Source organism: Microcaecilia unicolor, chromosome 1, assembly GCF_901765095.1.
Source record: "Microcaecilia unicolor chromosome 1, aMicUni1.1, whole genome shotgun sequence".
Classification (NCBI taxonomy): Eukaryota; Metazoa; Chordata; class Amphibia; order Gymnophiona; family Siphonopidae; genus Microcaecilia; species Microcaecilia unicolor.
Genome location: NC_044031.1, coordinates 387445328 through 387473147, shown reverse-complemented (window position 1 = coordinate 387473147; position 27820 = coordinate 387445328). Strand labels below are relative to the sequence as shown.

At 45.9% G+C, this 27820-nt stretch overlaps 1 protein-coding gene across 1 annotated transcript in view; it reads left to right on the top strand.

Moving 5' to 3' along the window:
• Positions 1-27820, top strand: part of DMC1 (DNA meiotic recombinase 1) — a 506546-nt gene that overhangs the window by 474579 nt on the left and 4147 nt on the right. The window contains exon 13 of the mRNA XM_030210749.1: positions 1458-1574. Within this exon, the coding sequence (XP_030066609.1) occupies positions 1458-1574 (117 nt within the window). The remainder of the gene's footprint in view (positions 1-1457; positions 1575-27820) is intronic.

The window sequence follows — 27820 nt, the reverse complement described above, 5'->3', positions numbered from 1 at the left end:
TCTCTGGAGCAGGTTGTCACACAGAAAAGCCAGGGGCAAAGACTGAATAACAAAAACTGCTCAGCAAAACTTTCTCAGTTTTCGTATATGTGATGTTTTGTTTCTCCTAAATCATGTGATTTCTCCTAAACTAACTGATGATCATATATGGATTTTCCTGTTTCCTTTCATTACACAATATAGCAATATACAAAAATGGCAATTTCCTCTATTCTATCATCCTCTCCTGCTTGTGTTCACATTCATACTTTGTGGCCATTGGCTAATGCTTTATCCGTAACTCGTGCTTCCAGCATGAAAAACCAGCAAAACAAATAAGTAGTATGAAACACCTGGTGTTCTGCTCTCTGAACACACATTTCCGGTAGAATATCTTAGACTTTGCAGGGTCCTCAGTCTCTCATCACTATCAAGGTTATATCCATGCGTATCTGCCATATATGGGCCGCATAGCCTCAGTTCCTCCTGAGTTTGCACTCTGCTTACATGCAGCTGCAGGGCAGTGGCGTACCAAGGGGGGGGCGGTCCGCCCCGGGTGCACGCCGCTGGGGGGTGCCGCGGTGCGCGCCTGCTGCGAGAGTTCTCTAACTTCTCTCGTTCGCTGCAGCTCCCTCTGCCCCGGAACAGGTTACATCCTGTTCCGGGGCAGAGGGAGCTGCAGCGAACGAGCAAAGTTAGTAAACTCGCAGCAGGCGTGCGCTGCGGCACCCCCCCCCCCAGCGGCATGCACCCGGGGGGGGTCTCTCGCTAGGGGGGGGGTCCGCGCTGCATGGGGGGGGCGCTGCACCCGGGGGGGCGGGGCGCCGGCCCGGGTGTCCGCCCCCCCTAGGAACACCACTGCTGCAGGGAGAAAGTAAAATTATGCTAATGACAGCAAAACTAGGAAATCTGATGGCTAGCAGGGCCATCTTACAGGCCTAGTATAGGAAGGAATATACAGCGTGTAACTGACATTAGTCGATATTATGTAAACTTGGTGTGTAATTTCCACAGAGCACATCAGCAAGGGGGTGCGGACCTAAGAGTAGCATGGGTGGGTCAGAGATATCCCTTAGAGTTCCATGTGCAGGTTGTAGAATACCATTAGTTATGCACCTAACTACCTACAGTTTGGTGCGAGTATTTATAGCAGCCTTTAGACTGGCATAAGTACTTTGTGCCTCAAGTTCAGAACTGCAGACTTACACTATTCTCTTAACATGGAACTGCCATTATAGAATTTGTGCTTAGCATGCATCATCCCAGTGTCTAACTTTGGTGCCCTTTCTAGAATTTAGCCATTTCTGTGTATACTACTTGTTAATTAAGATTTAATTTTAAAAGTGAACCCCATATCTTGTTTTGCTTGTCAGATGAGGGGAAGGGGACAGCTTACCAATATCCCCTATTCACACTTTTTGAATTCTGTAGATGAAAAGGCAAGAACCCTAATGCACATAACCATCTTTGTCTCCCAGCTTTCAGGCAGATCCTAAAAAGCCCATTGGTGGACACATTCTTGCACATGCTTCAACAACAAGGATAAGCCTACGAAAAGGGAGAGGTGAACTACGTATTGCCAAAATCTATGATAGGTAACAGGCTTAACATAATTATCCACTAAGGGGGTAATTTTTTTAAACAATTTGAGCATGTAGAACAGCATTTTACACACAAGAAGGTGCTTATATTTTCAATTAACATGCAGGATTGAATCAGACACACAAGAAGGTGATGTTATCTGATTGATGGGGCCGAGATGGAAGAGCTCTTCCAGAGCTCGGAACTAGAGTAAAATTCTGAGCACGTCCAACCCTTTCTGCTTACAACAGTCTACTCAGTTTTCTAATCTTATACTTATACCTTACTCTTTTAGTTCCATAGGACTACCCAGAGCAATTTAGACCAAATGGAACTACAATTTCATAAATATTTTTGGACTTAGCTAACGCCTTTTAAGTAGTAGTTCAAGGTGAGTTACATTCATGTACAGTAGGTATTCCCTGTCCCTGAGGGTGTGCAGTCGCAGTTTGTATCTAAGGTAATTGAAGGTTAAGGGGGCAAGTCTATAAATTGGCACCCCAGTCTAGGTGCCCCATAATTACCACCAATTACTAGCATAAGGCCGGCACTGGCAGAGGGAGAGGAATGATGCGCCTAGGTGTGCCAAGTGATGCGCATAGTTTATATTATTCTATAAACTATGCTTGTACTTGGGACATGCTCATGTTCCTCCCATGTGTATGCCACCCTTGCAGTTAAACACTATGGCACTTAGATCCTGACTTATAGAACAGCGCCTAATGTGCTTAGGTGTCTATCTGTCAATTAATGGTGCCTTTGATGTACCTAAATGGCGCCTAGGAATCGTGTATTTTATTGCACCACTCACTCTTCAAGGAACTCACTTCTTACTGCTATATGTCTGGAACCCTCCTATACCAAATTTACATATTTGAAGATCAGTTGTTCTTGAAAGCCTTTGGCATGCAAATGGGTGATGGTGCTGCCTCGAGGTTCCACTGAAACTTGTAGTTTCTTTCTGTTTGCTGATTGTTCCCTGTAATGTGTGTGACTCCTCATTTGAAAGCTTAATCTGTTTGATTGTAGTACCTTATTAAGCTCTAAAGGTTTTGCTACTCGCTTTCCTGTATTATAATGGCATTCCATTTCATTTTCTTAATATTTTTGTACACCGCCTTGTTATTGTTTTAGGAAAAATGGTATTTTAAATCTAATAAACCATAAAAAGCAAGCAGCTACTTTCAACATTGTAAACTCAACAGTAGCTGCTTATTTCTTGGAGCATTCAGTCCTCTAAACATATATTACTAGTGAAAAAGCCCCGTTTCTGATGCAAATGAAACGGGGGCTAGCAAGGTTTTCTTCAGAGTGTGCATGTGGGAGTGTGTGTCCCTGCCCTCTGCCCTCTCTCCCTCCCCCCTCCGAGTCCAGTCCTTCAGTGTTGTTTCCTGCTGTTCTGTGTTTGTGTTACAGAGAGAGTGAGGGCATCTCTCTCCCCTCCCCCTCTGAGTCCTTCACTGTTACAGAGAGAGGGATTTCGTGCTGTGCTGTTTTCCTTCACTCATGGGGAAACCGGATATCTCTGGCGCTTCACACTTCCGGCTGGAGGCTTCATAGAACGTTGGGGTTGCCTTTTATATATATAGATCATTATCCTAAAACCCATTGTCTCCATCATTTTGACACTCCTTTCTCCTCCTTTGACAGTGTTGCCTCCCTTCTATCAAACCCAGATGTCTCCTAGCAGCCACCATCCCAATCCCTATACCCTCCCTTCCTTCTTCTCTCCCCACTACCCCCCTTCAACTGCCCTCATACCCACTTTTCCCTTCTCATCCCCCCTGACTAAGATAACCAACCCCATCCTCCAGCTGTGACTTCCTTATGCGCACAGTGAGACATCTCAGCCCCATATAACCCATGCAGTATCATTCCCCCTCACACACTCAATGCCCACTTTCTCTCATCCAGCATATAACCACATTCACTCTCCTTAGCCCTGACTCCCAGTGGCATAGCTTGAACTGAATGGACCATGGATGGAAATATTAAGATAGCCTCCCCCCCCATAAGATAATATTTCTCAAGATAATGAAGCTTGGGAACAGGTCTCCTTCAGTGCACCAGTCAAGTGGTTGGGAGAGGGAGTATTTAGTAGAAATTGAAGGGTATCTGGGATAAAGTGTGTTAGATTTGATATTGGGGTAGGAGTGTGTTTGGGTATGGGGGTTTTATGTGTAGGGTAGGATGGCAGTTGTGGAGAGTGTAGGGGTTACCTAGGACAGTATGAGTGTGTCGGGATGCCTCCTGTGGGTGAAATGTCATAGGTGTGACAAGGATGCAGTTGGGTGTGTGTTTGTGATATGTGTCATATGAGGTATCTGGGGCTGTGGAGTGGTGGTAGTGGGGCCATATGGATGTAAGAGATCAAGGAGAGAGTTTTCAGGTGCACAGTGAGGGCATGGAGCAGGTCTGGTCTGAGAAAGGTTATGCTTGATGTGACATTACAGTGTGGTGACTGTGGAGGTGTCTAAGGTGAATGTTCAGAAGGTTTAGGGGTGTATAGTGGAGGGGAAATGTCCAAGATCTACAGGGAGGGTGTGGGGGTGTACAGTGGAGAGGAGGTGTGGGTCTGTGGGGAGGGCAGTGGAGGGAGGTGTCCAAGTTGGGTCTACAGCAGAGGGAGATTTCCCAGGTCTGCAAGGAGGAGTTGAGAGGTGCCAGGGAGGGTTGAGGGAAGCCTTGTCCTATATAATAATTCTCACCTCCAACAGGATGTGCCTGGGACCGTGCCTGCCGGAAGTGGTCTGCTAGGCAGGAACGCACTGACCTCAGTGATATCAGTGACAGACAATTTGGCAAAGCAAAACAATCTGAGTGCTGGCCACTAGGACACAGGGTTGATAGGAGACTTTTAAAAGACTGAAGGAACCGAAAGTGTTAAATGGGGGGAGGGGGGAGTTCTGAACGACTGAAAGACATGAACATTTGGGAAAGGAAAACAATCTGAATGCTGGCCATTAGGACACAGGGTAGATAGGAGAGTTTTAAAAGACTGAAGGAAACGAAAGTGTTAAACTGGAGAAGGGGGGGGAGTTGTGAATGACTGAAACACATGCAAATTTGGGACAGGAAAACAAGCTCAATGCTGGCCATTAGCACACAGGGTACATAAGAGAGTTTTAAAAGACTGAAGGAACCAAAAGTGTTCAGGGGGGGGGGGCAAGTTCTGAATGAATGAAAGAAATGAAAATTTACGAGAGGAACACAATCTGAATGCCGGGCATTTGTACACAGGGTAGATAGGACACTTTTTAAAAAATGAAGGACGTGAAAGTATTACATCTTGGGGGAGGGGTGAGGAGGAAAGCGGTGGGGTATCCGGATACAGGGCGTTAGGGCCATGGGGGTACATAGACTTTTGAAAGCCTTAAGGAACCCAAAGTGTGGGAAGGAGGAGGAAAAGGAGGGGAGGGAACGGGGTGAGGGGCATTAGGAACAGGGGAGGGGGCCCTGTCACACACTCTCATTCTCACAAACACATTGTCACACAGACAGTCTTACTCTGTCACACACCCGCACATTCACTCTGGCTCTCTCTCTCAAACATACACACTCCCAGGAAAACCTTGCCCATTTCATTCGTTCCAGAAACGGGCCTTTTTTACTAGTTGCTTTATAAATACCAACAATGAGGAGCCAATAGAAATAATACAAAATCAAATCAAAAAGATCTTCTCATCAATACTGAAACACCCAACAAAGAATGTTGGGATATAGGTGAAACAATCTTTAAGTTGGGTGTTTCAATATTGATGGGAAGACTTTTTGCTTTCCCATGGGGCATACAAAAAATCAATTTACAGTCTGGAAGGAGGCAAATGTGGCACATACAGGTCTTACCTCTAGTTGTGCTATCGCTTACTTTTCAGTTTCTCCATTCAGCTGGACATCTGATAAAGTACTTCAGCCTTTCACCTTAGGCTGCCAGGGGGCTGAAGTCTCGCTGTATGAGCTACAAGATCGGCTCTTATCACAAGCGTTTGGCACTACAGCAGCAAGAAATAAAGTGCTTTAGTGCTTTATGTGCTGCTGGGTTGGATGACCAAGAGTTTAAGGACTGATTGTGAGGTGGTGCAGCAGCACAACAAGAGGTAAGAACAGTGTTTGCTAGTTCATCTCCTTTCAGCACCACCACTGCTCAGGGGTGGCTCAAGGGAGTTTGCTGCCTGAAGCCTGAGACGAGATGGTGCCCCCTCCCAAGGCACGTAAAAGAGAGGGCTCCCTGAAAACTGGTTAGGGGGCAGACTGAGGTGGTCCCCTCACTTAGAACCATACAAACCAGCCCAGCAACAGTCTTAGTTGATGCAGCCAGCATCGCCATCTAAGCACCACTTGACATGCAAACACATATGCAACCCTCTACGTTTTTGTTTTTTTTTTAATTTAATTCATTTTCTAATTAGAGATCCTCTGTATTCATCTCACACCTTTTTGAATTCTGCCACAGGTTTTTTTTCCACCTCCTCCCTCAGGAAGGCATTCCAGGCATCAACCACCTTTTCCATGAAAAATAATTTTCTAACATTACTCCTAAGTCTACCACCCTGCAACCTCAATTCATGTCCTCTAGTTTTACCACTTTCCCTTCTCTGGAAAATATTTGTTTCTATATTAATACCTTTCAAGTGTTTAAACATCTGTATCATATCTCCCCTGTTCTTCCTCTCCTCTAGGCTATACATATTCCAGTACCTTCTCATATGTTCCTTGGCGTAAACCCCATATCATTCTTATCGCCTTCGTCTGGACTGCTTTGTCTTCTTACATCTTTAGCAAGATATGGCCTCCAAAACTCAGTACTCCAGGTGAGGCATCACCAACGACTTGTACAGGGACATCAACACCTCCTTTCTTCTGCTGGTTACACCTCCCTCTATACAGACTAGCATCCTTCTGGCTACGGCCACTGCTTTGTCACACTGTTTCATCGCTTTCAGATCCTCAGATACTATCATCCCAAGATCCCTCTTCCTGTTGGTGCATGTCAGCCTCTCACCACCTAACACATACATCTCCCTTGGATTTCTACTCCCTAAGTGCATCACTCTGCACTTCTTTTCATTGAATTTTAATCGCCAAACATTAGGCCATTCTTCTAACTTCTGCAGATCCTTTTTCATGTTTTCCAGTCTGGAGTGTCCACTCTATTACAAATCTTGGTATCATCTGCAAAAAGGCAGACTTTACCTTCAAACCCTTTGGTTCACCACTTTGGTACCTAACTTCAGCCTGTCAAGTTTATTCAAGAGCCTCCTATGAGGAACCGTGTCAAAGGCTTTGTTGAAATCTAAAGTAGATTACATTTCATGTCTTCGATCCAATTCTCTGGTCACCCAGTCAAAGAATTCAATCAGATTTGTTTGGCACGATTTACCTTTTGGTAAAACCATGTTGTCTCGAATATTGTAACCTATTGGATTCCAGGAAATTCACTTTCCTTTCCTTCAACATCGCTTCCATTACTTTTCCAATAACAAAAGTGAGGCTTACTGGCCTGTAGTTTCCAGATTTTTCTCTGTCACCACTTTGCGAAGAGGGACCACATCCGCTCTTCTCCAATCCCAAGGAACCTCCCCCGTCTCCAAGGATTTATTAAACAAATCTTTAAGAAGACCCGGCAGAATCTCTCTGAGCTCCCTCAATATTTTAGGATGGATCCCGTCTGGTCCCATGGCTTTGTCCACCTTCAAATTTTCAAGTTATTCATAAACACTTTCTTCTGTGAATGGTGCTGTATCTGCTCCATTCTCATATGTACCTTTGCCAGTCAGTCATGGTCCTTCTACAGGATTTTCTTCCATGAACACAAAAGTATTTGTTTAGCACATTTGCTTTCTCTTCATCATTCTCCACATAGTGGTTCATAGCTTCTTTCAGTCTCACAATTCCATTTTTAGTCTTCCTCCTTTCACTAATATACCTGAAAAAGTTCTTGTCGCCCCTCCTTACATTTCTAGCCATTTGTTCTTCCGTTTACGCTTTTGCCAGACGTATTTCTCTCTTGGTTTCTTTCAGTTTCATCCGGTATTCCTCTTTGTGTTCCTCTTCTTGAGTTTTTATGTATTTCACTCTTTAGCTTTTATTTTCTTAGCCACTTGCTTGGAGAATAATATCAGTTTCCTTTTTCTCTTGCTTTTATTTACTTTCCTTACATAAAGATTAGTAGTCATTTTTATAGCTCCTTTCAGCCGGGACCACTGCCTTTCCACTTCTCGAATGTCTTCCCAGCCCATTCTCTCCTTACTCAGGTATTGCCCCATTTTACTAAAGTCAGCATGCTTGAAATCCAGGACTTTGAGTTTTGAGTGGCTGCCCACAACTTCAGCTGTTACATCAGACCAAACTGTTTGATGATCACTGCTGCCCAGGTGGGCACCCACTCGGACATTAGACACATTTTCCCCACTTGTGAGCACCTGTTCCAGCATTACTCCTTCCCTCATGGGTTCTGTCACCATTTGTCTGAGCAGAGAGCTTTGTAAGGCTCAACAAAAAATTGTTACATTACAGTTATATTCATTATCAATTCAAGATTTAAATCAACAATGAACGTGATATTATATACTTGATCATGGCATTTCTTTGGTGTTTCTGGGACATAGACCATAGAAGCCCACATTAAATTGTTTAATCTGGAACTCTTATATACAAAAAAATACTGATCCCTTACCCTAACCCTGCACTGTCACAGTATTAAATGCATACGTATATTGTGCATCCATAGAAGCCTTCCTCATTCGATAATGGATATAGATCACATTTCTCCATAGAATTGACCATACAAAAATAGTCTGATTCTGGTTTCATCTCAGTAATTTGGGAAATTGCTTTTAAACGGGGAAAGGTAGACCTAGAGTTAAACAGGTCATCTCAGTGTTTTTATTTTTAAGTTACTCTACTTATTTAGCAAAGGCAGCTTAAGGAATAGGGTTTTGTTTGTTTAGCATTTAAAGTCTCTATTACAGTTCCATAGGCTAGCAGTTAAGGGACTATTCTAGAGTGTACCATAGCATCAATGTATAGCAGAGCTGATAGTCACAGGAAACTCCAGTTTAGACCATAGCATCAATGTATAGCAGAGCTGATAGTCACAGGAAACCCCAGTTTAGAGTTTTAACTTTAGTTTGCAGCACAGCTTAATTTCTATAGTGTAAAACAGCATTAACAGATAGCCTCTAGAAGGCATAGCAGGGCCTACTTCAGTCTAAATACCCACCCCTAGCACATCTCTTCATTTATCGTCTTTTAATTGATAGTTCTAATTAGGATAACAAGAGGGGAGTTTTCATTACAGAGTCCAATTGCATTTAATTACTTTCTTAGAAACAAACACTAAATAGATCACACAATATACCATATAATCATAAGGGTCTTTATATTAATTTAATATCTCTAGTACCTTTTTTATTAAACAACAATAATACTAAGATGCAGACAGCAGTCTAGCAGCGAGAGAGGTGCTATCCAGTCTTTTGCATTGAGTGTCACATGTATGATTATCTCCCAGTTGGGAAGAGGTTCAAACATACCATATTGCTCTCTTTGTGATGCTCACCTAGCTTCTTTTTTATAAACAAAAAAAAGGGGGGGGAGATAAAGCATATAAAGATTTGCAGGCCTTCCAAGTTAAGTTTTCAGTAAGATTACCAGCCTTGCTGTTAATATGTCCTGTGTATCACCTACATACTCTAGCCCCTTCAACCATGAGGCAACAAGTCATCATGTGCTCATGAGTCTCCACGAGAATGTAAGTCAGAAGACTCGCAAAAATGATAAACAATCCCACATCAACCGCCATGTGTTCTAAATTTAAATGACCTTCTTAGGGCTATCAGTGTAATTCTCAGTTCGCAGCCAATATTCAGTTGCGATTTCTTAGGTTGGTTTGTCCGGAAGCCCAAACAGAGACAGTGGCGAAATCAACACAAAAATTAAAAGTGACAAACTCTGTAAACCAATTAAACATGCTGTTGGAATAGTCACTCAATAGTCTCATTTGCTAAGGTTTTAAGGAATTCTTTTGCAGAGTCTGCTGTATCAAAAACCTTCAAGCCTTCATGGTATAGTTTCAGTTTGGCCGGGTATACTAAAGAAAATTTGATTTTTTTGTTCATATAAAGCCGCCCTTCTCACTGCTGCTATTCTCGCAGAATAATCCTGAAAGCACAATATTTTCTGTCCATCATGATGAAGAGTAAGTCCAGAGTGAAGTGCTCGCATCACAGCTTGCTTGTGACCATAATGCAAGATTTTCATAATCACCACTCATGGCCTATCATTTTGCTGTCTCCTCGGGCCCACCCGATGTGCCCTCTCAATTCTCAAAGGGCCATGCAAGTTATTAAGTTGCAGCGCCTGAGGGATCCAATATTCGAGAAAACTCACCAATTCCAAATCCTTTAACTGTTCTAGTAGGCCTGTGAATCTTAAATTATTATGACGTGATCAGTTTTCCAGGTTGTCTAGCTTTAATTCCAACTCTGTCAGTTTTTTCTGCAAAGCCTCCGCCAGTTTCATAGTCTCCGTCATGCGGTCTGCTGCTGCATGTGGTCTAAATCCAAGTGGAAACCATCTAGTCTTTCATGTGCAGCCTTCACTCTGTCATAGAAAGCTTGTAATTTCTTATCCAAGGCTGCTTCTACTACAGCAGTAACTTCAGTGGTGATCTCTGCTGTCACGTGGAGCATACAGTGGAACATTGCGATGTCTGTATGGCTGCCATTTTGGTCTCAAGATTCTTGCCTCTCTCCTTCTCTTTTTTTCTGCAGCTTAGCTGCCATCTCGCAATTCTCTTGAAAATCGCTACGAATACACCCAGAGGCAATGTGTAAGCTTGTTCCACAGGATTTCCAATACCATTAAAAGCGCCTTAAAACTTGTTTAGGGAGTAAGATCAGGAGGAAGTGCAGGAGCTCTGCTTCTCAGTGACCGCTCTTCAGCATGGTACCGTGTGACCATCCATCCCACGCCTTCTTAAATTCTGTCACCATTTGTGTTTTTATCACCTCCTTAAAAGAAGACTTTCCACATCGGTGCTGTTAAAACAAGGAGGAGGAGGATACAGCTCTCAAAGAACTTGGTACTCGATAGGTGAGAGGCTGGTGCAGGTGCAGCTTACACTTCCACAGGAACCCCGCAGGAACTGCTTCTGTCCCCACGGGTACCCCAAAGAACTTCCACCCCCAAAGGGTTTGTGGGATTCTTGTGAACCCCGTTCCCATGCAGGTCTCTAATTGGAACGACGTGATGTGATTAAATTTGCAGATGACACAAAACTATTCAAAGTTGTCAAAACATATATGGACTGTGAACAATTGCAGGAAGATCTTAGGAAACTGAAAGACTAGGCATCCAAATGGTAAATGAAATTTAATGTGGATAAATGCAAAGTGATGCACATTGGGAAGAATAATCCAAATCATAGTTATCTGATGCTAGGGTCCACCTTAGGAGTCAGCACCCAAGAAAAAGATCTAGGTGTCATTGTAGACAGTACACTGAAATCTTCTGCCCAGTGTGCGTGGCCAAAAAAGTAAACAGGATGCTAGGAATTATTAGGAAAGGGATAGTAAATAAGAACAAAATATCATAATGCCTCTGTATCACTCCATGGTGCGACATCATCTTGAGTATTATGTTCAGTTCTGGTTGCCGTATCTCAAAAAAGATAAAGCAGAATTAGAAAACATTCAAAGAAGAGCAACCAAAATGATAAAGGGGATGGAACTCCTCTCAGATGAGGAAAGGCTAAAGAGGTTAGGGCTCTTCAGCTTGGAAATGAGATGGCTGAGGGGGGGGAGGGGGATATGATTGAGGTCTACAAAATCCTGAGTGGTGTAGAACGGGTAAAAGTGAATCAATTTTTTACTCTTTCAGAAAGTAGAAAGACCAGAGAACACTCAATAAAATTACATGCAAATACTTTTAAAACAAATAGGAGGAACTATGTCTTCACATTTGTAATTCTGTTACCCGGAAATGGCAACCGCAATTACGGCAAATGTAAGCCACATTGAGCCTGCAAATTGTTAGGAAAATGTGGGATACAAATGCTACAAATAAAATAAAGAAAAATTAAGCTCTGGAACTCATTGCTGGAGGATGTGGCAATGGCGGTTAGCGTGTCTGGGTTTAAAAAAGGTTTGGACAAGTTCCTGGAGGAAAAGTCCATTGTCTGCTATTGAGATAGACATGAGGAAGCCACTGCTTGCCCCGGGATTGGTAGCATGGAATGTTGCTACTATTTGGGTTTCTGTCAGGAACTTGTGACCTGGATTGGCCACTGTTGGAAGCAGAATACTGGGCTTAGATGGACCATTGGTCTGACCCAGTATGGCTATTATGTTCTTATGTAAATTGATTTGTATTCTGCTAGCTGAGAATCCTTGGAGGTATTTAAAGTTTTTCCGTCCATTGAACTTTGATTGCAGGCTGATTCCTCTAATAATGGAGTCATTGCAGCATTAGCCATCTTCTCTCCATCTTTTGATCTTAAGTGTTCACTTCTTCAGTGCATTTAAACCCTGCTAGCCCCATCAATCAGAAGACTTAAACACATATAGCATATAGTGCTATCGCTTGATTCATAGGGCTAGCAGCATAAGGGTAGTTAAGTTTTTCTAACAAAGAAACAGTATGGGCTGTTAATCCTGATCAGGTAAGCTAATACTACAGAGAACTGAAAAACAGCCAAACACAATCCAAAGGGTTGTGTAGGATAAAGAAATGAAAAGAGTGGGAAATATCCTCAGAAACCAAGGCTCCCGCCGAGGTCTGATCAACAAGACACTATTATCTACAAGAGATTTTGTGTCCGTGACCTAATTTCTTTCATGGGGTAAATTTTCCCTCTACTTTTCAATCTCAGCTCCCCATGTTAGAGCACAAATTTTAAGAATAACTGAGTGACAAAATTTTCCAAGCTACAGCATAGCATGCATAAACTTAGTTTAATATCTTTCGTTGGTTCCAAGAGAAGTTTAGCTAGCTCGAAACCGATACCCCTGATGTTATGATACAACTGAATGGTTCCTGATGAAGGCCAGAAACGTATCGGACCCTGTTGAAAATCAGCAGTTGAAATGTGGGGTTGTCAAGCCAGCATTTATTAAGCTAAGTTTATGCATGCTATGCTGTAGCTTGGAAACTTTTGTCACTCAGTTATTCTTAAAATTTGTGCTCTAACATGGGCAGCTGAGATTGAAAAGTGGAGGGAAAATTTACCCCATGAAAGAAATTAGGTCAAGGACACAAAATCTTTTGTAGATAATAGTGTCTTGTTGATCAGACCTCGGCGGGAGCCTTGGTTTCTGGGGGTATTTCCCACTCTTTTCATTTCTTTATCCTACACAACCCTTTGGATTGTGTTTGGCTGTTTTTCAGTTCTCTGTAGTAGTAGTTAAGTTTTTCCACATGTAAATTGTTGCATGCATAAAAAATATTTTATATAATTTGCATTGTTATACTCCCATGTAAGCTTACCCGCCAATATTCAAAAGCATTTAACTGGCCAGAATTGGCATGTGGCCAGTTAAATACCACATAACCAGCTATCCGTGAATTTTTAGACCAGTCATGGCCTGCTGAAAATTCACAGTTAGCAACTAGCCGTTTATATCACCTGATATAACTGGCTAGCTGCTGATTTTCAGCATGAGTTTGGGGGCCATATATGGCCATGTCAATACCTGAGATATCTTTGACTGATTTAAACTTAACAGCACAGAAATAATCGCCCCGCTTACAAGGTGTCTGAATAAAACTATAGATTTAGAACGAATGCCATCTACTTTGGAGTCGGCGCAAATTACAGTTTTACCTAAACTGGGGAAGGACCCGGAGGAATTGGCTTCTGACCGGCCCATATCTTTGTTAAATTTTGAGGTGAAGGTGTTGGCTAAGATAATGTCGAATAGATTGGGGCATTACTTACCGGTTCTAGTGCATGAAGCCCAAGTGGGCTTTGTTGGTGGGAGATCAGTGGCAAAAAATCTGAGGCGTATTTTGACATCCTTAGTGTATGGTCATCAACGCTGGTTGCAGTCTCTACTGATTAGCTTTGGCACGTAGAAAGCCTTCGACCGGGTTCACTGGGAATTTCTTTTTGCTACACTGAAAGCATATGGGGTTTTGGGACGATTTGTGTCCGCGGTTAAAGCATTGTACTCTAATCCCATAGCTAGGATGTGGGTTAATGGATTAGAGTCGGAAAGTTTTGTGATTCAGAGAGGAACGAGGCAGGGCTGTCCCTTGTTGCCACTGCTTTTTGTGTTGACTTTAGACCCTCTTGTGCGAGATACTTTGGAAAATCCATGGATTAAGGGAGTTCCAGTGGGCTCTTGTTGTTTTAAAGTTGCGGCTTATGCTGATGATCTTCTGGTACATCTTACTAGCCTGCAGTCTTTGCTTCAGGGGTTGTTAGAAAAATTTCGGGAATACGGAGATTATGCAGGTCTTCGCCTGAATCTGGCAAAATCGGAGGTGCTGGCTTCATCCGCGCGACTGAGAGCAGGCTTGGGGAGAGACTTCCCCTTGAGATGGGCAGATAATTCTTTTAAGTATTTGGGGATAAGGTTAACGATGGATGTATGGGATTTGTACACCCTTAATATCCCTGGAATGGTTGCAGTCACTAAAAAGAATCTGGATGGATGGAAGACTCTCCCGTTGTCGTGGGGGGGGGGCAGGATTAACTTGATACGGATGGTTATACTTCCAAGATGGCTCTATATCTTACAAACGTTGCCGTTGAGAGTTAAACAAGCAGATTTAAAAAGACTTAATAGGTTGTTTGGTGGTTTTTGTTGGGCGGGTAGGAAGCCAAAGCTCAGGCAGGATTTTATGCTAAGTAGTGGGAATCAGGGAGGAGTAGGGTTTCCTAACTTGCAAATATATAACTGGGCCTGCCTTTTGCGCCATTTAGGAGACTGGTTTGGCTATTCTGAGAAATATACTACAGTAGATATGGAATGGGAGTTTTATGCCCCATATGAACTATTTCTTCTGTTACATCTTAAGCCGGATCAGATACCAATCCATCTTAGAGATAGTGTAATGTTAAAGTCTATGAGGGAGGTGTGGGAAATGTTAGTTGGTAAACTGGGAGGGGACCCTCGGGTGTCCGACCAGTTAACTGTAAGGGGGAATGTTCTGTTTCAGGCGGGAATGGATAACTTGGTATTCGCTAAATGGGAAAAGGCAGGGATTAAGACATTGGAACATATAGTGGGGGAAGAGGGTATTGTTGTTTCGTATGCGGAGTTGCAGACTCGGGTGGGGGAGTCTTGGGGGAATAGATTTGCCTATGCTCAGATTAAACATTATATAGCCTCCCTAGAGGGATCCCGGCTGGGGTTTCATCTAGGGGCCCGGGTTTGTGAATTTTTTCAAGACACGTTAAATAATGAGCTTACAGTTTCAGGACTCCATAGATCGCTGATTAGGAGGTCACCAGGTAAAGATTATTCTCCGAGGACAAGCAGGCTGCTTGTTCTCACTGATGGGTGACGTCCACGGCAGCCCCTCCAATCGGAAACTTCACTAGCAAAGTCCTTTGCTAGCCCTCGCGCGCCCGCGCGCACCGCGCATGCGCGGCCGTCTTCCCGCCCGAAACCGGCTCGAGCCGGCCAGTCTTCTTTTGTCCGCACTCGGTACGGTCGTATTTCGCCGTGTCGGGCCCCGGAAAGTTGACCTCGCGCGTCCAAATTGTTTTTTGAGCGTGTTTTTTTCTTCGGAAAAGCTTTTCTAAAGTCGGGAAGTGCTCCGGAAACCCTCCACCGGGTTTCGTGTCAATCCTCCCCGTACTTCCAGCTTTTTGCCCCGGTAAGTTTTCTTTCGTCGTCGGGGTAGGCCTCTTTTCGGCCTCGGTCGAGATTTTTCTCCCTCTAAATTTTGGTGCTTCAATTTTCGCCATTTCGGCTTTTGATTTCGCCGGCGTGATTTTTCCACCCATGACATCGAAGCCTTCCAGCGGCTTCAAGAAGTGCACCCAGTGCGCCCGGGTTATCTCGCTCACTGATCGACACTCGTCGTGTCTTCAGTGTCTGGGGGCCGAGCACCGCCCTCAGAACTGCAGTCTGTGTTCCCTGCTTCAAAGGCGGACTCAGGTAGCGAGACTAGCTCAGTGGAACGTGTTGTTCTCGGGCTCTTCGTCGGCATCGGCACCGGGATCTTCGAGTGCATCGACGTCGTCAGCGTCCAGACCATCTTCCTCGGCCGCCCCGGCATCGAGTGCATCGAGGCATCGGGCCTCTGCATCGGCGCCGAGACATCGGATAGCTGCATCGACGTCGGTGGTACCAGGACCTCGTCTGCTGATGTCGTCGGACGGTGGTGCATCGGGTGGAGTGCAGGTGAGGGCTGTCCATTCCCCTGCTGGTGGCGGTGAGCCCTCGGGTGGGTCTCCTCCTACCCTGAGGGCTCCTGCGGTACAGCCCCCCCGAGATCGACCCTCTTCGGTCTCGGCCCCGAGGAAGCGACGGGTGGATTCGACGTCCTCCTCGTCGGTGCCGGGGAGCTCCGGTGACATGCTTCGGAAGAAATCGAAGAAGCATCGACACCGGTCCCCTCCCCGCGTCGGCACCGAGAGCTCTGGGTCGCCGAGGGAGTCGGCACCCAGCAGGCATCGGCACCGAGAGGACCGCTCACCCTCTGTTCAGGAGGTGTCGATGCGCTCCGCTCTGGACAGCCCGGAACAGCCTCCACGCCCGGAACAGGTACTGACGTCGACGCCTGCATCGACCTCCATGCCTTTCTCTGCAGCCGCTCTGAACGAGAGCCTCCGGGCCGTTCTCCCAGAGATTCTGGGGGAGCTGTTGCACCCTACCCCTCCGGTACCGGCGGTGCTTGCGCCTCCGGTACCGTCGAGCGTGGCGCCGGCTGGCCCATCGCCCGGGGTGAGGTCCCCGACGTCGGTACCGCGTGCGGTGCCGACTGCGGCCACCTCCCAGGAGGGCTCCCCGACTACGTCGGCGGAGGGAGCTTCGCCGATGCGGGCGAGGGAGTCTACCTCTCGACGCCCCCATCGTGGACGTGGCTCCACGGAGTCGAGCCGGGCCCGGTTGCAGACGCAGGTCCGTGAACTTGTGTCTGACACCGAGGGTGAGGCCTCGTGGGAAGAAGAAGAAGATCCCAGATATTTCTCTGACGAGGAGTCTGAGGGTCTTCCTTCTGATCCCACTCCCTCTCCTGAGAGACAGCTTTCTCCTCCCGAGAGTCTGTCTTTTGCTTCCTTTGTCCGGGAGATGTCTACGGCCATCCCCTTCCCGGTGGTTGTGGAGGACGAGCCCAGGGCTGAAATGTTTGAGCTCCTGGACTATCCTTCTCCACCTAAGGAAGCGTCCACTGTTCCCTTGCACCATGTCCTGAAAAAACATTGCTTGCGAACTGGACCAAGCCACTAAGTAATCCCCACATCCCCAAGAAGATCGAGTCCCAGTACCGGATCCATGGGGACCCAGAGCTGATGCGCACCCAGTTGCCTCACGACTCTGGAGTTGTGGATCTGGCCCTAAAGAAGGCTAAGAGTTCTAGGGAGCATGCTTCGGCGCCCCCGGGCAAAGACTCTAGAACCTTAGACTCCTTTGGGAGGAAGGCCTACCATTCCTCTATGCTCGTGGCCAAGATTCAGTCTTACCAGCTCTACACGAGCATACACATGCGGAATAATGTGCGGCAGTTGGCGGGCTTGGTTGATGCTCTTCCCCCTGAGCAAGCCAAGCCTTTTCAGGAGGTGGTCAGGCAGCTGAAGGCGTGCAGAAAATTCCTGGCCAGAGGAGTGTATGACACTTTTGATGTTGCGTCCAGGGCCGCTGCTCAAGGTGTGGTGATGCGCAGGCTCTCATGGCTGCGTGCCGCCGACCTGGAGAATAGACTCCAGCAGCGGATTGCGGACTCGCCTTGCCGGGCGGACAACATTTTTGGCGAAAAAGTCGAACAGGTGGTAGAGTCTCTCCACCAGCGGGACACCGCATTCGACAAATTCGCCCGCCGGCAGCCTTCAGCTTCTACCTCTACAGGTAGACGATTTTTCCGGGGAAGGAAGACTGTTCCCTATACTTCTGGCAAGCGTAGGTACAATCCTCCTTCCCGACAGCCTGCGGCCCAGGCTAAGCCCCAGCGCGCTCGCTCTCGTCAGCAGCGTGCGACTCAGCAAGGCCCCGCGGCTCCCCAGCAAAAGCAAGGGGCGAGCTTTTGACTGGCTCCAGCAGAGCATAGCCGACATCCAAGTGTCAGTGCCGGGCGACCTGCCAGTCGGAGGGAGGTTGAAAGCTTTTCACCAAAGGTGGCCTCTCATAACCTCCGACCAGTGGGTTCTCCAAATAGTCCGGCAAGGATACACCCTCAATTTGGCCTCAAAACCTCCAAATTGTCCACCGGGAGCTCAGTCTTACAGCTTCCAGCACAAGCAGGTACTTGCAGAGGAACTCTCCGCCCTTCTCAGCGCCAATGCGGTCGAGCCCGTGCCATCCGGGCAAGAAGGGCTGGGATTCTATTCCAGGTACTTCCTTGTGGAAAAGAAAACAGGGGGGATGCGTCCCATCCTAGACCTAAGGGCCCTGAACAAATATCTCGTAAAAGAAAAGTTCAGGATGCTTTCCCTGGGCACCCTTCTCCCCATGATTCAGCAAAACGATTGGCTATGCTCTCTGGACTTGAAGGATGCCTATACACACATCCCGATACTGCCAGCTCACAGACAGTATCTGCGATTTCAGCTGGGCACACGCCACTTCCAGTACTGTGTGCTACCCTTTGGGCTCGCCTCTGCGCCCAGGGTGTTCACAAAGTGCCTAGCTGTGGTAGCAGCGGCGCTTCGCAGGCTGGGGGTGCACGTGTTCCCATATCTCGACGATTGGCTGGTGAAGAACACATCCGAGGCAGGAGCCCTGCAGTCCATGCAGATGACTATTCGCCTCCTGGAGCTACTGGGGTTTGTGATAAATTACCCAAAGTCCCATCTTCTCCCAGTGCAGAAACTCGAATTCATCGGAGCCCTGCTGGATTCTCGGACGGCTCGCGCCTATCTCCCAGAGACGAGAGCCAACAACTTGTTGTCCCTCGCCTCGCGGGTGCGAGCGTCCCAGCAGATCACAGCTCGGCAGATGTTGAGATTGCTGGGCCACATGGCCTCCACAGTTCATGTGACTCCCATGGCCCGCCTTCACATGAGATCTGCTCAATGGACCCTAGCCTCCCAGTGGTATCAGGCCGCTGGGGGTCTAGAGGACGTGATCCACCTGTCCACGAGTTTTCTCGAATCCCTGTTTTGGTGGACGATTTGCTCCAATTTGACTCTGGGACGTCCCTTCCAAATTCCTCAGCCACAAAAAGTGCTGACCACGGATGCGTCTCTCCTGGGGTGGGGAGCTCATGTCGATGGGCTTCACACCCAAGGAAGTTGGTCCCTCCGAGAACGCGATCTACAGATCAATCTTCTGGAGTTGCGAGCGATCTGGAACGCTCTGAAGGCTTTCAGAGATCGGCTGTCCCACCAAATTATCCAAATTCAGACAGACAATCAGGTTGCCATGTACTATGTCAACAAGCAGGGGGGCACCGGATCTCGCCCCCTGTGTCAGGAAGCCGTCAGCATGTGGCTCTGGGCTCGCCGTCAGGGCATGGTGCTCCAAGCCACATATCTGGCAGGCGTAAACAACAGTCTGGCCGACAGGTTGAGCAGGATTATGCAACCTCACGAGTGGTCGCTCAATTCCCGTGTGGTGCGACGGATCTTTCAGGCGTGGGGCACCCCCCTGGTGGATCTCTTCGCATCTCAAGTGAACCACAAGGTCCCTCAGTTCTGTTCCAGGCTTCAGGCCCACGGCAGACTGGCGTCGGATGCCTTCCTCCTGGATTGGGGGGAAGGTCTGCTGTATGCTTATCCTCCCATACCTCTGGTGGGGAAGACTTTGTTGAAACTCAAGCAAGACCGAGGCACCATGATTCTGATTGCTCCCTTTTGGCCGCGTCAGATCTGGTTCCCTCTTCTTCTGGAGTTATCCTCCGAAGAACCGTGGAGATTGGAGTGTTTTCCGACCCTCATCACGCAGGACGACGGGGCTCTTCTGCATCCCAACCTCCAGTCCCTGGCTCTCACGGCCTGGATGTTGAGGGCGTAGACTTTGCCTCTTTGGGTCTGCCAGAGGGTGTCTCCCGCATCTTGCTTGCTTCCAGGAAAGACTCCACTAAGAGAAGTTATTTCTTTCATTGGAGGAGGTTTGCCGTCTGGTGTGACAGCAAGGCCCTAGACCCTCGCTCTTGTCCTACACAGACCCTGCTTGAATACCTTCTGCACTTGTCTGAGTCTGGTCTGAAGACCAACTCCGTAAGGGTTCACCTTAGTGCAATCAGTGCATACCATTACCAAGTGGAAGGTAAGCCGATCTCAGGACAGCCTTTAGTTGTTCGCTTCATGAGAGGTTTGCTTTTGTCAAAGCCCCCTGTCAAGCCTCCTACAGTGTCATGGGATCTCAATGTCGTTCTCACCCAGCTGATGAAACCTCCTTTTGAGCCACTGAATTCCTGCCATCTGAAGTACTTGACCTGGAAGGTCTTTTTCTTGGTGGCAGTTACTTCAGCTCGTAGAGTCAGTGAGCTTCAGGCCCTGGTAGCCCAGGCCCCTTACACCAAATTTCTTCACAACAGAGTAGTCCTCCGCACTCACCCTAAGTTTCTGCCAAAGGTCGTGTCGGAGTTCCATCTGAACCAGTCAATTGTCTTGCCAACATTCTTTCCCCGTCCTCATTCCTGCCCTGCTGAACGTCAGCTGCACACATTGGACTGCAAGAGAGCATTGGCCTTCTACCTGGAGCGGACACAGCCCACCAGACAGTCCGCCCAATTGTTTGTTTCTTTTGACCCCAATAGGAGGGGAGTGGCTGTAGGGAAACGCACCATATCCAATTGGCTAGCAGATTGCATTTCCTTCACTTACGCCCAGGCGGGGCTGGCTCTTGAGGGTCATGTCACGGCTCATAATGTTAGAGCCATGGCTGCGTCGGTAGCCCACTTGAAGTCAGCCTCCATTGAAGAAATTTGCAAAGCTGCGACGTGGTCATCTGTCCACACATTCACATCTCATTACTGCCTGCAGCAGGATACCCGACGCGACAGTCGGTTCGGGCAGTCAGTTCTTCAGAACCTGTTTGGGCTTTAGGATCCAACTCCACCCCCCGAGGGCCCTGTTTGTTCTGTTCCAGGCTACACTCTCAGTTAGTTGGTAAATTTTTTAGGTCAATCTCAGTTATGTCCTCGCCGTTGTGAGGCCCAATTGACCAATGTTGTTGTTTTGAGTGAGCCTGGGGGCTAGGGATACCCCATCAGTGAGAACAAGCAGCCTGCTTGTCCTCGGAGAAAGCGAATGCTACATACCTGTAGAAGGTATTCTCCGAGGACAGCAGGCTGATTGTTCTCACAAACCCGCCCGCCTCCCCGTTGGAGTTGTGTCTTCCCTTGAAGTGTATTGTCTTGCTACATACTGGACTGGCCGGCTCGAGCCGGTTTCGGGCGGGAAGACGGCCGCGCATGCGCGGTGCGCGCGGGCGCGCGAGGGCTAGCAAAGGACTTTGCTAGTGAAGTTTCCGATTGGAGGGGCTGCCGTGGACGTCACCCATCAGTGAGAACAATCAGCCTGCTGTCCTCGGAGAATACCTTCTACAGGTATGTAGCATTCGCTTACTAGTATTAAAAATAGTTGGACACGGGATATCGGAGTCTTGTTAGAGGACTGGGATGTGGCTGTTTCATTGAGAGGCGTTGCGTCCTTTATAACTGATGAAAGATTGAGGGAGTGTGGTTACAGGGTGATACTACGTGCATATATGACTAAAGCTCAGTTGGCACATGTGGGTGGGCATGGAGGTGCAGCATGTTCCAAATGTGGGCAGAGCCCTCACTCCTTCTATCATGCTATGTGGGCTTGCCTTAAGGTGCGAAATTTTTGGGCCCAAGTTAGAAGATATTTAATTCAATTGATGGGATGCACGATCCAAGGATCAGAAGCTCAATTCTTGTTGGATAAACCTAGGGCATTCCGCCCCATGCCTAGACAGGCTAGTGTCTTGTGTCATAAATTGATTTTAGTGGCTCGGAAAACGATTTTGCAGTACTGGACATCATTGGATCCTCCTAATTTTTGGCATTGGAGGAATCAGATACATCTTCTAGCCACATGGGAGGCGAGGGTGGCAAGGGGGTCCTTGGGACGTAGGAAGAGATTTCTTCAGATCTGGGGTCCTTTTTTGCAGTCTCTCAGTCCTCGGGGTCGTAGCTTAATAGTGAACAAGATATAGAGGTTTTAGGAGTAATAGATGTCCGGTATGTTTTATAGTCCGTGTAAGAAGATAGGGTTATTCGGGTCTGGGGGAGGTAAGGAGGGTTTGTTAGGGACTCTTGAGAGGTTAGTGTTGGATATTTGATAAAGGAGTAGATTAGGGGGGTCTTTTGGTTATGGTAAGAGGGCTATATTGGTTTAAAAGGTAATGGGGGAAGCCTTTGGACATGTGGAGGTTGGGTATACAGTGGCTTAATAATATGCTTGCATTTTAAGTGGGCTGTAATTAATCAGACATTTATAGTCTGATGGTTAATCAGTCATCAAAAATATTGTTGACATAAAAATCCTTCTTTCTAGGAAGGTGGGTAAATCTTGATGCTCCATCAGGTGGGCAATAATTTAGTTCTCTTGAATAGTTTGATGAATAAGTTTGGGTAAATGGGGTGGTTTACTAATGGGGGGGAGGGGAGAAACTTAAAAACTTGAGGATGGATTTTCTTACTCTGTATTGTTCTGTATGATGCTTACTTAAGTCACAGCATATAGAGATTGTTGACATGTCTAACTGGTTGGTTTCTCAATAAAAAATGTTGAAACATAAACTTAACAGCACAGTGCTGAATATCAGCTTCTCCGGTTGAGTTTGAACTGGCCAAAAATAAAGTGGATATTCAATGCCAGTCACCAGACACAGCCCAGCATTAAATATATGGGCTTAGTGCCGACCAAGGAAGTTAGCCAGGTGGTCTCATATCAGGCCTATAGTGTCAAAACAGCCTATATGCGCATCTCAAAGACTTTCCCAGGAGCATTGTTTGGACAGAGCAGGGATGGAGTTGCAGCTCATAACATAAATGAGTACATGCACATATTTACACTCACTTTGGAGCAGGTGTAAATGTGTATGTTGACTTGCACATTATTGGGGCTGGTTCTGGATGTGTATTTCATATAGGTACTTTGCTGCCTAAGTTGCTTTTAGAAATTAGGTTTAAATAGGCACCTTTGTGGACTTCACACATAGGTGTCCTGTTATAAAATCAAATCATAGTGTTCTTTTACCTGGGCTTATACCGAAATACAAGATATGCATAGCTAGGTATAGAAACATGTAAGAGTCAGTTCTGCACTTGTGGAGCATACAATGTGGTAAAAACAGATAGAAAAAAGAGAGTACATAAGTATTGCCATACTGGGAAAGAACAAAGGTCCATCGAGCCCAGCATCCTGTTTCCAACAGAGGCCAATCCAGGTCACAAATACCCGGCAAGATCCCAAAAATGTACAAAACATTTTATACTGCTTTTGGGAGAATCATGGAAAAGATGTAAAATCTCAAGGTGAGTGAATAAATGCTGTTTAACAGAAGAAAATGGCTAATGTATTTAATTAGGGAAAGTTGGTAAAATAAATCTTAGCCCCCAAAACAAGAAGGCCAATATTCAAAAAAAGCTGAGCACCTACATTGTATACCTAAGGGACCATTTTACGAAGCTGCATTAGGCCCTAATGCGTGCTTAACAGCTAAAAATGGAGAATCACTGGGCACGCTGAGGCATCCTTTGGTAATTCCAAAATGTGCACGTGCTAACCACACACTAAAAAATATTTCAAAAAATGTTTTGAGGTGGCAGAGAATGAGCACTGACTAGTTGGCAGATCTACATTACCATTATAACTGGTTAGTGCAAGAATACCATTGAGGCCTTACCACCTACAAAATGGGTGGCAGTAAGTGGATACATACGGTTATTTTTTAAAACGGGCATGTGCTGATGGCAACATTAGCACGTAGCTATTAATTCAAACAAAAGAAAATTGGTCACTTTACAGCTACAGTAAAAATGGCCTTAGCGCATGGGAAAGACCCACATAAGGGCATGCTAAGGCCACTTTTTGCCATAGCTTAGTGAAAAGACCCCTAAATGAACTGCCTACATTTATCCTCTCTTTTCACCCAAACTTGGATGCCTAATGGACTAGAGTCTATATAACCAATTTATTGCCTATAGTAACACTGCCAACAGCATATATCCAAGACATCTGCCAAAATGTTCTTCCTAAATACTCTTATTACTATCCATTCACTTGCTCTTATCCTTTCAACTTCAAAAGCCCTCCCTCCGGATACCAACTTCATACCAGTTCATCACCACTTTAAAAGATTCAACAAACCAACCATATCTTCACGAAATGATCTCAACCACAGAAATCCATCCCAGCCTTACCTGGCTACATTAGAAGAAGAAAATCCAACAGACCCTACAACATTGAAAATGTCTAAACTAATTAAAACCAAAGCTCAAAAAACAAGACAGATCATAAATATTCCCCTATCATCAAATACTACTAAACCTTACTCACCTATACGTATTGGTTACGTCAATGCCAGATCAACAGTCAATAAAACCGAAATTATAACTGACTGGATTAAATCTGACAATCTTGACTTGCTCTTCATCACTGAAACTTGGTTCTGTAACTATATAGACCCCATCATACTTGAACTATGCCCTCCTGGCTACAAAATTGTACATTGGCCCAGAAAAGAGAAAATTGGTGGAGGAATAGCGTTAATTTATAGATCAAAGTTTTTGCTTGAAACCATTTCAGAATGCATCACTCCTCAACTAGAAATTGCCTCATTTAAACTATCCAGCCCTACATTATGTGATTCTCTAACTTGCATTCTATTTTATAGACCTCCATGCAACTGGAACCATAACCAATCTACCTTCATGGATTTCATATCTAATTTATGCATCAACAACCCCAATATAATTATTTTAGGCGATATAAACCTCCACCTAGAGGATCCAAAGTCTGTCCATACCCAAGAATGCATGGATCTTCTTTATCTATGTGACCTCAGCATACCTCCGCCACAACCCACTCACATCAGGGCCATTCACTTGATATCATTTCTCATAAATTTTCCTCCGACCAAAACTTCATCATATCTGATATTGATTGGTATCCCACTCCATAGTTGGATCACTACAAAGCATCCTTCACCTTGCAATGGCGTAAAAAAGGTCAGCCTAAATCTCATGTCCCTACCACCATCCTTACCAGAGGACGGATTGATAATGTCAAATTCTGGCAAAATATCTATGCAAACAATTGGTCAACCCAACCTAACTCTGATCTCTTCCTTACAATCTGGGATAATAGATACACAACGATATTGGATGAAATTGCACCACTACGACCCATGACTACACATAAACGAAACCCATCACCGTGGTTTAACAACTTGCTGAGAAATTTAAAATCACAAACCAGGAAACTGGAAAGAGCATGGAGCAAATCTAGAGATAACCTTGCCTTTATTACGTGGAAACAATCTCAAAGAAACTACAAATACACCATCAAACATGCTAAAAGAGCCTATTATACACATAAAATCTCAACGTTTGGCACAGACATGAAGAAACAATTTCAACTTATAAAAAAATTCTTAAACACAGATCCAGTGACATCATCACCTTTAAATCGTCCTTCTGCAGATCAATTGGCAAAATACTTCAGAGAAAAAGTTGTTAATCTTCGTAACTCAATCTCTAAAGATAACTTCACTGTTGACACCTTCCTTGATGTACTAGACCCTGGAATAGATGAAACACCTGTTGACCGTTACTGGACTAATTTACCCCCCTTACTACTGAAGAAGTCATCATAACCATATCAAAACTCTCTATATCACAATGCCACCTCGACCCCTGTCCCAACTACCTTTTGAAAAGCGCCTCTTCATGCTTTATCACTGATCTCATCTCCCACTTTTTACTTCAAAGAGGCTCTTTCCCCACCAAGCATGGTAACATATTACTAACACCACCTATTCCAAAGAATACAAAGAAACCTGCGAATGACATTACCAATTACCGTCCAATTGCATCCATACCTCTAATCACCAAATTGTTGGAAAACGTGGAGGGGCATAATCGAACGCAAACGCTTATCTCCATGGGCGTTTATCTCCGAGAATGGGTCCGTGAACGGGCGAGCCGAACCGTATTTTCGAAAAAATGGACGTTTTTGAGGTGGGCGTTTATTTTTTTTTAGCGATAATGGAAACTAAAAACGCCCAGCTCAAAAACGTCCTAATCCGAGCCATTTGGTTGTGGGAGGGGCCAGGATTGGTAGTACACTGGCCCCCCTGATATGCCAGGACACCAACTGGGCACTCTAGGTCAGTGCGGTGGACTTCAGAAAAAGCTCCCACATGCATAGCTCCCTTACCACGGGTGCTGAGCTCCCAAGCCCCCTCCCCCAAAACCCACTACCCACAAATGTACAATACTACCATAGCTCTTAGGGTTGAAGGGGGCACCTACATGTGGGTACAGTGGGTTTTGGAGGCCTCCCATTTACCAGCACAAGTGTTACAGGTGGGGGGGGGATGGGCCTGGGGCCACCTGGCTGAAGTGCACTGCGGTACCCACTAAAAGTGCTCCAGGGACCTGCATACACGCAGGCCTCTAGGACTTGTTGCTGCTGTATAACATTGGCACACCAGTTGATACCTGAAGACTAATCTCTCCGAAAACGTCCTTTATTGGAATAACCGCATTTACTCACAGTTAACTGCAGATCAGAGGTTGTGCCCCACTGGCAACGAGTCTCCCTGGTACTGAGATTAGCAGTAGGTCAGAGCTGGCAGAATGCTGTACAATGCCCTCTTTCAGCCACATTCAAGGTAAGAACTAAGTTGTCTAACGTGGCTAACACAGGAAAGGGAACTAAAACTGGCTTACAAAAATAGCCACTACCGCATGGACTACAACAGGGCACACTCTGACCCAGTAGGCAGGGGGAAAAGCACCATGGGAGAAGAGCCTACCAACTACCAACATCGTGAGACTGTAACACAAGCTAATGAAATCACGGAGCCCAATACCCTACACCCACCACAATGCAATGCTGATGTGACCCTGTACTGCACCCGAGAGCCACATCTGACCCAGGGAAAGGCTGTGACAGGATCGAACACATTCTGCTGTCATGGAGGTGGGTACAGCATTTGAGGCTGGCATACAGGCTGGAAAAAAGGTTTTTAAAGTGGGGTTTTTTTTGGTGGGAGGGGGTTAGTGACCACTGGGGGAGTCCGGGGAGGTCATCCCCGATTCCCTCCAGTGGTCATCTGGGCAGTTGGGGCACTTTTTTGGGACTTGTTCGTAAAAAAAAAAGGGTCCAAAAAAAGTGACCCAAAATCGCGTCAAAACGCCTTTTTTTTTTCGATTATCAGCTAAAGACGCCCATCTCAGCTGATAACCATGCCCCAGTCCCGCCTCCAACACGCCCCCATCAACTTTATTCATTTCCGCGACGGAGTGCAGTTGGAAACGCCCAAAATCGGCTTTCGATTATACCAATTTGGGCGCCTTTGCGAGAAAAACGCCCATCTCCCGATTTGGGTCGAAATATAGGCGTTTTTCTTTTTCGATTATAAGCAGGAGAGTGACCTCGCAACTTAATGCATATATCCAGAAATTCTGCATCCTTCATGAGTCCCAATCAGGCTTCCGTCCTACCTACAGCACTGAAACAGTTCTTCTAACCTTAATATCTAAATTGAAACTTAAAATAGCAAACGGATACAACATCATCCTCTTACAATTTGATTTATCTAGCGCTTTTGACATGGTTGACCATTCCATCCTTACCAAACTCTTGGACAAACTTGGGATCGGTGGAAACATTATCAACCTTAATAACTTAATTACCACTAGATCCTACCAAGTCAAAGGAACTACAAATCTATCATCCCCATGGTCATCAGAATGTGGGGTACCACAGGGATCTCCACTCTCCCCGATACTTTTCAACCTTATGATGATCCCCTTGGCCAGACTACTAACCAAACATGGCCTAAATCCTTTCATATACGCTGACGACGTCACCATATATATCCCCTTTAAATCCAATCTATCCGAAAACCACGACAAAATCAATACTGCCATTACCACTCTAACC